Source organism: Panicum hallii, chromosome 5 (assembly GCF_002211085.1).
Source record: "Panicum hallii strain FIL2 chromosome 5, PHallii_v3.1, whole genome shotgun sequence".
In the NCBI taxonomy this organism is placed as follows: domain Eukaryota; kingdom Viridiplantae; phylum Streptophyta; class Magnoliopsida; order Poales; family Poaceae; genus Panicum; species Panicum hallii.
This window is the reverse complement of record NC_038046.1, coordinates 22,390,652-22,403,176: the sequence shown is the minus strand read 5'-3', so window position 1 is coordinate 22,403,176 and position 12,525 is coordinate 22,390,652. Positions and strand designations below refer to the sequence as shown.

The window sequence follows — 12,525 nt, the reverse complement described above, 5'->3', positions numbered from 1 at the left end:
CCGCCCAACCGTAGGGCAGGAGGCTCAAAAAAAATTTCCAGGGACCTCTTCGCGAATAAGAAAACTTTTCTTATTCGCGAAGAGGTCCCTGAAGCAGGCCTCCCGCCCGGCCAGTAGGCGGGAGGCCTCCCGCCCGGCCACTGGGCGGGATGCCTACCGCCCGGCCAGTGGGCGGGATGCTCCTGGTCCATTTTTGTTATATTTTTTCTTAGATTTTTTGTTTCAGAAACTATTTGAAATTCAGAGTTTTTTCAAATATAAGATTTATTCGCCATACTCTTATGTATGCATATAAAATTTTAATTCAATTTTACGAAGAAGATTACGGTATCTAAAACTCGTACGAAGATAGTTAAACGATAACGTTTGCAACGTAGAATCTAAATATTACGATAGTACAATACATGAAGCCATTAAAAATAAAATAATATGATAATGAACATTATAAATATTACAAATACATGAATCCAAATATTGTGTCTTCAGTCAATGCGGCAAATATTACAAATACGCATCCAGGTCTGATAGAATCTCAACGCAGCAAATATTACATATGAGCAAACAACGTTTAAATAAAATTACAACTAAATGATGCCTGATGACGTACTAGCACTCGATCGGCGACGTCTCCCACTTCTTGATGCAACCGGAGGTCTTCCATCTGTAGCATCACCTGTAGGGCCAGCTTCAGCACAACTGGGGCCAGCATCATTGGTTGGACAACGTTTATACGTGTGTCCAATCTGATTACATGCACTGCAGCGTTGTATCCTCGGACAGAGCTCTGACTCATCCATATCATTACGAATACGCCGTGACTGACGGCGCCCTCTTTTAACCCGTGATGATCTTGGGTCTGGAATATATATAACAGGATTCGCTGTCTCAGTGAACGATCCAACCAAACGGAACCCATAGATCTCATACTGCCAGGTGCTAGCAATTGTCTCCTTTCTGAAGTAATGTGAAACATATATATCGACAGGATGTCCAATATCCGCACAAGCAGCCATTACATGAGAACAAGGTAAGTGCAGCAACTTGGGCCTCATGCATGAGCAACAACAAGTTCCATCAAACTTGAGAATGCACTCCTTTACAGGAGTTTGACGTCTCATACCATGTCGCGCCCTGTCTTTAGGAGATACCTCAAACTTGAGCTCCTGTGTTCCACATTGCCGTACATGGTGTAGCCGGGCGCTTTCTGCCTTCTTAGTCATATATTCTGTTACCTTAAATCCAAAATTTCTGTCTGGATCTCGCATGAATACCTGATTTTTAGTGAACCGCTCCCGAAAGTAATCGGTACACCCGCGGACAATGAATTCAACAATTGCAACCAGTGGAAGCCCACGAACATCTCGCAGCACCCAATTGTACTAGATTATAAATTATACTAAAAACAAATGAAAATACTAAAAACTATTCAAAACATAACTACTCTAAGAAATATTTCCTAAATTATAGTTATTTTCAAGTACTTATATGGCTAGAATGAGAATATACCTCAAAATCGACGTGTGGATAGGGCTTCGCCGCTTCCTCTTCTCTCTTCCTCTCCTCTCTTTCTCTTTTTTCTGATTTTTGCTGGATAAAATGGCATTTTTGGGGCAGGTTGTGGCTTATATAGCCTGTGGGGGACCTCCCGCCCTACCAAAGGGCGGGATGCCCCTGAGCACAACATCCTGCCCTTTGGTTGGGCGGGATGCGCTCCCAGGGACCTCTTCGCGAAGAAATTGTTTGCGAAGAGGTCCTCGGGGGACATCCCGCCCGCTGGGTGGGCGGGATGTCCCCGGCCCCACGCGTCCCGCCCGTTCAGCGGGCGGGAGGCACCCATTTCTCTAAATTTTCCCAACTGGCACCTCTTTTTCGAATTTTAGTTTTTTTAATCCTTTTTTGAAAAAAAGTCTACCAAAGATAGCGTAAGCCCAGCCCACGACGCCTCAGAAATCCGTCCGTTACCACTCCGATCCAATCCCACACGCGCGACTCGATCCCCCCAAAAATTTGAAATCACAACCGGGAGTGAAGAAGCCCGAGCGACGCCCCAAAAATTTACCCACCCAACACCCGCTCCGCTCCGCCGCCGCCGTCGACGGCCCGACGATGCCGCCCGCCGAGGACGCCCCCGCGCCGGCGCCGTCGCGGACCCCGCCTCCCGCGCGCGGGACGGCGGTCGGCTCGCGGGTGCTGCTGCAGTCGCCGCCGCCGGCGTTCCCGCTCGGCTCCAACGACGACCAGCTCGAGCGCGCCCGCGCCCGCGCCGCGGCGCGGGCCGCCTCCGTCCGCCGCCGCTCCCTCGCCGCCACCATCGCGCCCTCCAAGGACCCGCACCACGACCTCCTCAACCGCGAGCAGGTCATGGACCTCTTCCAAAACTGCATCAAGCTCGCATCCGAGAACGTACGCGCCGTGCCCACCTCCCAACCCTAGGCCGCTTTTTCCCCTCACTAAGGCTGTTCGTTTTGTTCATTCCCGGGAAAATCTGGCAGAAAATTAACCAGAAGAACACGTGGGAGCTGGGGCTCATCGACCATCTCAGCGAGATTATCCAGGTGGGGGAGGAGGAGGACGACGAGACCAACTTCCAGAAGGTACAGACCTGCAAAGATCTTCCGTTTCCTACTTTTATTCTTCTCACCACTCTTTTCTGGAGAGGAGATTCGTCGGCTGCGAATTGATTTCAATTTGGTTGGGAATATGTGGTGCTTTTACGGACCAGGCAAGCTGCACTCTGGAGGCTGGGGTCAAGATCTACTCACTCCGTGTTGATTCGGTTCATTCTGAGGCGTACAAGGTGCTGGGCGGGATCAACCGCGCCGGAAGGGGTGAAGAGGCTGGTGAGGATCCACATGAGTTTGGAATGGACTCTGATCTCATACCAGTTTGAGCCCAATTTTACTTCTTTATTGGAGTCCCATCATATCCAGTGCAAATTACTAGCTTTTATGCTGATTATCACTGAATTTCTTGAGTTAACAATTCTAAAGGAAGGCTGCATACATGATGGATTCATTGGTTTACTGAAACTACCATGTTCTCGATAGTGTTTCATCTTAAAAAGATATGCTGCTTCATTATCATCATCTTCTAATTTGGTGATTGTTGAAAAAGATTTGAAGAAAGGCAAAATTACAGAAACTGCATACTTTTGCTTCTTTAACTGAGTCTGTATCCAGTGCAAATTAGTTGCATTATGGCGAGTATCTGAAGTTGGCATGCACAGGGTTGATGAGTTACTTAAAAGGTCATTGCTCTAAATTGATTGGAGAATGAACAGATTTCAAAGACCTCTGTATTGTTGCCCATATTGGAACTGTTCTGCTTGTCTGTTTTTCCTTGGGAGAAATTGGTCAACATCACAATAATATGCTACATAGCTTTACACAACTTGTGCCCTCATGAATGAGTTTGAGTCCTCTGCAGAAGGCCATTAGTGGAATTGGGAACATTTGCTCTGTTCTTACAGTTTTGTGCTTAAAATTTTAGAGCATTGTATGGTTGTAAGACTTTTTTGACATATTGATCCTGTTTACTGTGTTATCCATGGGTAACATACTGCTGCTTCACTATGATTTTCTGATTTGGCTGTTGCCGTTAAAGATGTGGAAGACGGCAGCAATGTTGAATCTGCACAAGATGAGGGCATCGGCAAAAAGGATGCTGATAGGAGGGTACATCTTTTTGAACAGTGTTGATTTCTTCACTTGAATTCTGCTTCATTATTGCTAATGCCTTTTTGTTCATGCAGATTTCACCAGCTTCAACGTTGGAGTCCTCATTTGAGGCTCTTAATGTAAAGAAGTTTGATGGTAAGTTTAAAGCTTATTCTCACTATTCTTCTGTTGAAAATTATTCTGCCATGGGGCTGAAATGCCATGCTTACTACTAGTTGCTTTCACGGTGGATCCTCTATACCATCAAACTACCGCTCAGTTTGATGAAGGTGGGGCGAAGGGTCTTTTGTTGTATAACCTTGGAGTCTATGGCAGCTGTCGTGTGTTGTTTGATTCATTTGAAGCTCCAGACAAATGCATCCTAAGTGATATGCAAACTGATAGTGCTGAGGTGATTGACCTTTCATTTGCTAAAGGTAATATCAGTTTATTGCTTGCTTCTCTTTATGGTTGTTGCATCTTTTTCCAATGGGATATCAATACATTTCTAATGTTGGACAGAGCAAATTGAGGAAATGGTTGCTCAAATGCCTCTATGTAATGACATTTCTCCAACCCTGAGGGACATTATTGCTCTGTTTGATGAAGAAAACCAAAGGCCATCACACGGGTTATCTTCTGGGCAAGTGCCAGTAATGGAGGATGGAGTTGTTGACGGTAATGAAGCAGACAATAATGATAGCATGTTACCTGATTCTGATTCATGGGATTTTGGTGGTTGTGATGACCATGAAGATGCATTTGATGAAAACTACAACCCGGTGGGTTCCAACACAACGAACTATCAGGTATTTTCCTGCAGACTTGGAAAAATCGAAAAATGGTCCTTGGCAAAAATAATGGCAGAAACACAACTTAATTGAACAGATTCATATATTTTTGAAGATACATATGCAGCCACTGAATATGTTGCTACAGTTTGAGGCTCACTACAGATTATTTGAGTTTGCCTGTCATCTAAATTTCTTGAGAGTGAATTGTTTAAAGATCAAAACCTTATTGTACAATTACATTGGTATGCAGGAATTTGGTGAATACAGTGTTGAGATTCCTCAGGGTACTGTTGCGGATGAAAAGCTTGACAAAATTGCAGATCTTTTGTTGCTTGGCATGGGCAGCTCAAAGACAAATGCTTGGGCAGGACCTGAGCACTGGAAATATCGGAAAGCTAAAGGTACTTTCTGATACAAACTTCTCTTGGGTTCCATCTAGGTATCATTCTTTAATTTTTGAGCTCATAATTGTTTAGATTTAGAGGCTACCCCAACTTCATCCGGTGAATCAGAAGTCCCAATTAAGAAGAAGAAGAAAAGAGCCAAGGATGAGCCTGACGTTGACTTCACAAAAGCATTGGACAATGAGCCGCTAACTATCTTCGCCCCTCCTAAAAATCCAAAGTCATTGCTGCTACCTGCAAATAGGGCTATCTGCAGCAATAAACTTCCAGAAGATTGCCACTACCAGCCTGAAAGCCTTGTTAAATTATGTCTTCTTCCAGATGTTTTGGTAATGTTTACGTCTCTTGAAAATTGTTGTAAAAAATTAATTGTCATTAAATTCTGAGAGGCAATGACCTATTATTTGTGATAACCGTTGAACCTTTTTCTTTGTAGTGTTGTGCTAAGAGAAGAGGAAAGTCACATGGTAAGTTTTGCCAAATTAGGTGTGAGTGAAGAAATTTGCTTGTTAGTTTTGTCAGTATACATGCTTTTCAAAGACTTTGCCCACATAGGGTGTGTTCGTTTTCTGGGGTCTAAAGTTTAGAGGGATCACATCAAAGAGAATCTCTTCATTTAGAAGTATTAAATAAAGTCTAATTATAAAACTAATTGCAGAACCCCAGTGCTAATTCGCGAGACGAATCTAATGAGGTATATTAGTCCATGATTAGCGGATGATTACTGTAGCATCACTGTAGCAAATTATGGATTAATTAGGCTCATTAAATTTGTCTCGCGAATTAGCACCCAGCTGTGCAAAAAGTTTTATAAACAGATTTTATTTAATACTTCTAAATAGCAAGATTCTTTTTGATGTGATGGGTCTAAAGTTTAGAGGGTAGGAAACGAACAGGCCCATAATCAAGAAGTCTTACATGTTAGGTAGCATCCGGTTGAGCTGTTACTTTCAAAAATCAGTGTATTCTTATAAGACTTTTCTTTCATGTGTTACTGTTTGACCTTTTGGGTGCTAAAATCTTCTATGGCAATTTCAGCATTGCCCGATTTTCCTGATAAATATGGTTTGCATGGAATACCTTTTTCTTTGTAGACACTCCAGTGGAGAACAATGATGACTTCATCCCATCTGAAACTTGGGATGATGATAACTTTTGCACCAATCACGTTGATGAAGGACATACCTGTAGCGATGTGGAGGAGTCAGTAAATCTTGTTGATAAACCGAGACAGGTATCTTCCTTGTCTTTTCCCTTTTAAGCTATCCATTTCCCTTAAGGAACTTGTTTATTCAACAGTTATGTGGTGTCTGGTTTTGTCTGTCTTTAACTTAAAGTTGCATTTTTGTGGTATACCTATAATTTTTGGTATTACTATGACCCCAAGTTTGAGCTGATGTCTGCTTTTTTTGAATGAAAGGTCAACAAGATTGATATACAATATGACAAGGTATCAAAACAAGTGGATGTTCATGCTTTAAAAGAAGTGCTCTGGAAACACATCCATACATCTGCTGAGACTGATAATAAGGTAAGGCAAATGCTCTTGTAGTCTCGTGTTGAACACTGTCATCAAATGATTTGCCCATCCAAGTTTACTCTGTACTGTTGGTAGTGGGAACAAAGAAAACTTATTTTTTGAAGAAACCCTGCAGAACTATGTTGATAGCAGTATGTAGCATGTTGCAAATTTATAAGCTTTCCGAGTGCTGATTCTTGCCTTTCATCATTATCATTTATGACCTATTTGGCAAATCTGTAGAAACTAGAATTAGTCTACTTGGTTGCTTGACATACAATCAACCATGAATCTTTTGGGGTAGCAACACGAGCCCATGATAGAAACATACCTCTCTAGGTGACCAAAATTATCACAACTTTGCATCAATAGATGTATATTACTGATTCTTGACTCAGTTTTGTATTTGAGGTAATGGGCCAGATACACCCGGCCCAAACAGGTCATCCTTGAGTCTTCTTTGCGATAATACTATTTTTAACAATATAATATTTAATCTAAGCTTTGCCCAGCAGGAAAATGAGGAAGCTGAATCAACGCTGCGCCTATCTCAGGTGCTGCATGATCTTCCAAGCAGAAACCCGGATGCTGCAGCAACTGATATTTCACCGCATCTGTATTTCATCTGCCTCTTGCATTTGGCAAATGAGCATGGGTTGACGCTGCGCGACCGCCCCACGTTGGATGAAATTGACATATACATGCCCACTTCACCTCTTCATGGTGGTTGAAAACCTTTGTAAATTATTTGATGCTTTTGGATTGTATCATGTAATATATATCCTCTGATGATTCTATTTTATTTGATGCCAGAACTATCGTACCAGGGATGTTAGCTAATATTTAACCCTTTTCTTAATCGTGCTCATTGAAGTGAATGTTATTGAACTGCGGATATTTGAGAGCCTAAAGGAAACATAATTCCTCAATAATGTTCTAGCGCGAATGAGTCTACGTAATTTCTCAAGCTATTATGGTTGGATTACTTTACCTTTCAAATTATAAAACTGGATATTTAACCTCCTCAACAGTACAAAATCCTGAGCTGTTTTATACACGTGACGTGCTGAGTTGGAAAGAGATGCTGACGTAGCTTATCTTACACATATGGGACCCGTGTGTAAGTGGGAAGCTCCTTCCCTCCTTCCCATCCCTCCTGCTGGTCCTATTCCTCCGCCGCCGATGCGCTCGTCCGCCAGCTCGCCGCCAAGGACGGGTCCTGGCCGCCCCCTCCCCTCCCGCCGGCGCTCTTCCTTCGCCACCGACGCGTTCAGCAGCCGGGTCCGACGGAAGGGAGCCGTTGAAGTCGTTGCCGCTCAAGTCAACGAGCTCCAGCCCCCCAAGGTCGTCGATGGGGAACGCCCCGGCGAGGATGTTGCCGGCGAGCCCCAGCACCGCGAGGCTCGGCAGCACAAAGGGGTGGCGGTGGTCTGCGAGGTCGAGCGTGGGGCGCGGGGGAGCAGGAAAGAAGCGCGGATGGCCTGCAAGATCGGGCACTGCGCCAATGGCTAGCGTGCCGCCGAGAAAGTGCAGCAGCAAGGAAGCTTGGCGCGGGGCGACTCCAACTCGCCGCTCCACGCGCTGCATCCCGTGCAGCACACTGGTGTAGGCGCCCCGCATCCTGCGCCTCCATGCCGCACGGCGGGAGCTCCATGCCATCTCCTTTCTGCTGCTCCTCCTTCGAACAGACCAGAACTGCACAACGACCACTACCAGCAGGCCAACAGCTCAAGCTTTCCCTTTGATTCTCCAATCGGCAACCACTACTAGCAGCTCGCTCTCTCTCTCTCTCCCCCCTTGCCCAAATCAGTCGGTGTCTCCATCTTCCTCTGAATACTTCCCCACCAAACAAACGAGAAGCAGAGCAGCAGGGCACGACGTGGACCATGCTGCTGTGCTGCGGGCCATGGCGAGCGGTGGAGATGGATGCGCAGGGGTGCACGCGACCGGCTGAAGCGGATGAGGGGTCCGTACGGCGAGGCAGAGCGCGGGCCGAGGCGAGCGGCTATGGATGAGAGTGGGGAGAAGAAGAGAGAGAGAGGGGAGAAGAGCTTCCCACTTACACGTGGGCTCCATGTGTAAGAGATATGCCCAGCGTCTCTATCCAGCTCAGGGATTGAATATCCGGTTTCATAGTTCTAAACTAGTCCAATAGCGATAGCTTGGGGGCTATATAGATTTCTTCGTGTTATGGCATATATCTCAATACATTTGAATAGATTGGTCTGAATTCCGAAATACTCTTTTTTTATGCCACGAGCTCTAGTAACATCTTCTTGATCATGTTTGTTTTGAAAGCTTTATTTTGGAAAATTCAAAAATTAGAGCGACTCTGACTTTTGAATTTTCCAAAATCGAACCTTCAAAATCAACTAGAAGCTGAAACAAACGGAACTCTTGTATAGTTAATAGAAAACTCGAGAAAGAGCTTAGAAGGCACGCCGATATGTAGGTGTAGCTTTCAATAGACAGCAAATATCAACCATGCTAAATATTGCATAGCAGAGCCAGCCAAAATATGTTTGACCATACAATGATGAATTTTGAAAAGGTGGGACAAATGATCTAGAGCATGATGATGATTTAAATTTACTCTCTCCCTCTATTCGAAATTATATCGATTTAACTTTTCTAAATACATATTTATTTCTATCTATCTAAATGCATAGCGGGTTTGTTTGGTTGGATGGCTAAAGGGCTCAACGGGCCAGAGATGCAGATTCTTGTATCACGCGAGCATGAGAAAATTGTATATTTAGAACTCCAAATATCATATTTTATAGTTTTACCATTCTTAACATTAACTTCAAAAAATGACTCAAAACACGTGACACTTGATCCTTTTCTATTTTTTCATGTATTTGGTAGGTGAATAGACCATATTGCCCTTCGCTTGATCATACATTAACAGGCGTGCCTTTTTGCTGCCGTGCCGCCGCCGCTGCCCTGGCAGGCAGGCAACTGTGACACGACGCTCATGTCGTCCGGGCGTACTGGCATGGTAGGCCCCTGCTGAGCGCTAGTGCTAGGACACAGCGACCACTGTGCACGCGGGCCTCCGCGCCACGCTCGACAACCTCCTCCAGTCGCCGTGCGCCACCGAGGGCGAGGGCGAGGGCGTGGGCGCCGATGGCGACGCCGAGGACGCCCGGTCGTGCTGCTTCGAGCAGGAGCGGGATGGCGCCGAGGCGCGGTGCCGGGCGAGGGCGTGCAGGTCGTGCGGCGGGTGCGACGCGGCCGCGGAGGCGTGCCCCGTGGGCGCGGCCACCAAGAACGCCTCGCTGCACGTCCTGCTCTCCTGATGACTGACTGATCAACGGCAAGTCGCAGCGCATTGCATTGCTTCTATGGAGGCATCAGGAAACGGAAACGAGCTCCAAGCGAGATGTGATTGAGGTGGAGGAGAACAATGGCGCGTGAAAATCATTCGACTGACCACTCTGCTGAAGCTCATCGTGCTGTTGGGGCAGTTGGGCATTTGGGTTCGAGAAGATTCCGACTGACTCCAGAGGCATGGCGGCCAGCCACCTGCCCAAGCGGCGGCGGCTTGCAGCCTGCCTGCCTGCCTGCCCAGGGCGGCGACGGCAAAGCAGCAAAAAGGCACGCCTGTTAACGTACGTATCAAGTGAAGGGCAATACGGCCAATTCACTTGCCAAATACATGAAAAAATAGAAAAAAAGAGGAAATACATCCAATGGTATGAAAATCAAGTGTCACAACACAAGTCTGAAGTCCTATTTTTGTAAAGTTAATATTATAACTGCAAAGCGCGATGTTTGGAGTTCCAAATATGTAATTTTGTCGGCCCGCATGTGCTCACCTCCACCGACACTTATACTCGCAGGTCGGCACCACACCCATTCTTGGCCGGGATGGAGCTCGGTGGCACCACGCTCGCGTGGCGACGGAGCTCGTGGCCCTTGCCCGCATGGCCGCGGCTCTCGCCTGCACGCTGGCGGCGGAGTTCATGGCCCTTGCCTGCGCGATTGCGGTGGAGTTTGGCGACCCGCTGAGCTCGCGGCCCCGGCACGCGAGGCGGCGGAGCTCGGCCAAGAACCAGAAGGTCCGAGGCGGTGGCTGACGAGGGAGTACATGAGGCTTGTTTCATTTGCTTGTGAAGATGAGCATTATGATTTGGATTTCTGTGAGGATACAATTTGATGTGATTCCTTTCCCTATCAACTTTTTTGTGATATTATACTTTCTTGTCCCCCGCGTCGTCCTCCGGGGCGGCTCAGGCGGAACCCTAGTCGTCGGCCGGGGCCTCTCCTCCTCCTCCTTCTTCCACCCTCGCCGCTGTTCGAGAGCATTGCAGGAAGTCTACACGGGCGCTAGGAAGGTGGCGGTGGGGCTCTCTTCCTTTCCTCCTCGTCTTCTCTCTCCCGGTGGCTGCGGCGGTCGGCCGGACTCAGGGCGGCAGATCCGGCTCCGTCCGAGCCGTTTTCGGCATTCCCGCGGCTGGATCTAGTCGCCACAACCCGATCAGAAGGAGGAGGCGGTCGGTGCCACGGCCGGTCGCTGGGGCGGCATCGAGGCGCCGAAGTGATGGCAGGCAAGCTGGCCTCGTCGGGGCGCCGAGGCGGCGGCGGGTGAGCAGGCCGCGTTGGTGTGCCGTGGCGGTGGCGCCGCGTGTGCGGTGGGCAGCCGGCCTAGTCGCGCGTGGTGGCTTGTGGAGGTGCGACAGTGGCAGGTGGTAAGGCTGCTGGCGCTGCTGTGGCCAAGACCCCACCGGCGTGGAGCCACTTTGGGCTTCCACCGCGGTGGTCCGCGAGTGACGGCTACATGCAACAATGGTGCCTTTGCGGAGGCGGCAGCGTGATCGGACGTGGGCCAACGTGCTAGTGCGCTCACTGTGCCGGCGGGTATTCTATGGGTGGTGTGGCTATCTCCTTCCTACCCCTTTTCTCGATGTGAGGCGGGAGGTATCGGGCGAAAGCCCTGCCCGCTCTGACTGGTGGTGACGGTGGTGACACCTTGTGTGCCGTTTCTTCGTTGGAAGCGTCGTTGAGGTACCTCTCCTCTCAATCGGTTGGAGTCTTCGGAAGTGACCTCTTCCTTGGTCGACTAGGAGGCGGCGGTGGCATAGAGCGCTGTATTCCTTCTTGAAGGCGCCGCCAAGGAGTCTTCAGCGCCAAATTGTGATCGCTAGACAGTGGGAACGTTTGCTACTCTTCTTCGGCTGGGTGTTTCGGCAAGGCCGTCACCTTCTTGGGTCTGCTTCTTGCTTATGCCGCGAGGGTCTTGGCAGGAGCACGTTGAGGTGAAATAGAAGCTGCTTCGCGTGCGGTGCGACCAAGCTGCAACGATGACACTTGCAGTCTCCTTCTTTGTGCTAGTGCAAGCTGGCGGGTAAGGAGCGGCGATACGAGGCTTTGGCTGATGTCTATTATGCGAAGTCGGAGCTGCTCATATCCTTTGGTGATGAGCTCAGCAACGATGACGTGCGGTGAGTTTTGTTAGTATTGGTTGCTGTTGTGTTTTTGTCAGTCGTTAAGGTGGCCGCGTCTCAGTTTTTTCGCCGGTTTCCCTTCAATTAACCATGCGCTTGTACGGTTTTCGGGTCCAGTTTTCCATATAAACCGGGTCAATTCTATTCTTCTTAAATGGAATGCAGGAGCCCACTGCCCTCTTCGAAGGTCATTTGAATTTTATTTTTGTGATATTAGAGCAAAGAATTTTCTCATTTGCATTGTGGATCTTGGTAGTTCCTTTCTTCTTTTTTTCTCTCATCCGCTACCTTCATCTCCACAGGCCTCCATCAATCTGTCCGTCTCCCTTTCTCGTTACTTCCAATTTCGACCGATTTGATTTGACAGAAATCGGACTCTGCAGATACGATTCGATCCATGATTTGGGTGAGTTGATTTGGTGCCCGGAGATAGAGAAGGATGTGAGATAAAGGTGGAGTTAAACTCACCGTAGAGGAAAAGAGGTGAGCCCACCTCATACAAGCCTGGCAACCAAACATGATATTTCCAATACAGGCTTAGCTAAGGCATGCAACCAAATACGGATCTTCTGCATTGGACTAGCCAGGCTTATGCTAGCCTGGGTTAAATTCCTAATCAGGCTAGACTAGACCACAGAACCAAACAGACCCAAAGCAAATACTATACATCTAGAAAAAGTAAAACGATCTATAATTTGGAAG

At 47.5% G+C, this 12,525-nt stretch overlaps 1 protein-coding gene across 1 annotated transcript; it reads left to right on the top strand.

Annotated features, from left to right (window-relative positions):
- Positions 1-1,503: 1,503 nt before the first annotated feature.
- On the top strand, positions 1,504-7,312 carry LOC112895309 (condensin complex subunit 2). The gene is made up of 13 exons (XM_025963258.1): positions 1,504-2,403; positions 2,493-2,594; positions 2,723-2,840; positions 3,604-3,674; positions 3,752-3,812; positions 3,893-4,093; positions 4,179-4,465; positions 4,701-4,851; positions 4,927-5,183; positions 5,291-5,321; positions 5,949-6,088; positions 6,275-6,385; positions 6,889-7,312. Exons 1-13 carry the CDS (start codon positions 2,107-2,109, stop codon positions 7,102-7,104), a joined length of 2,043 nt encoding a protein of 680 aa, XP_025819043.1. The 5' UTR covers positions 1,504-2,106; the 3' UTR covers positions 7,105-7,312.
- Positions 7,313-12,525: the final 5,213 nt, after the last annotated feature.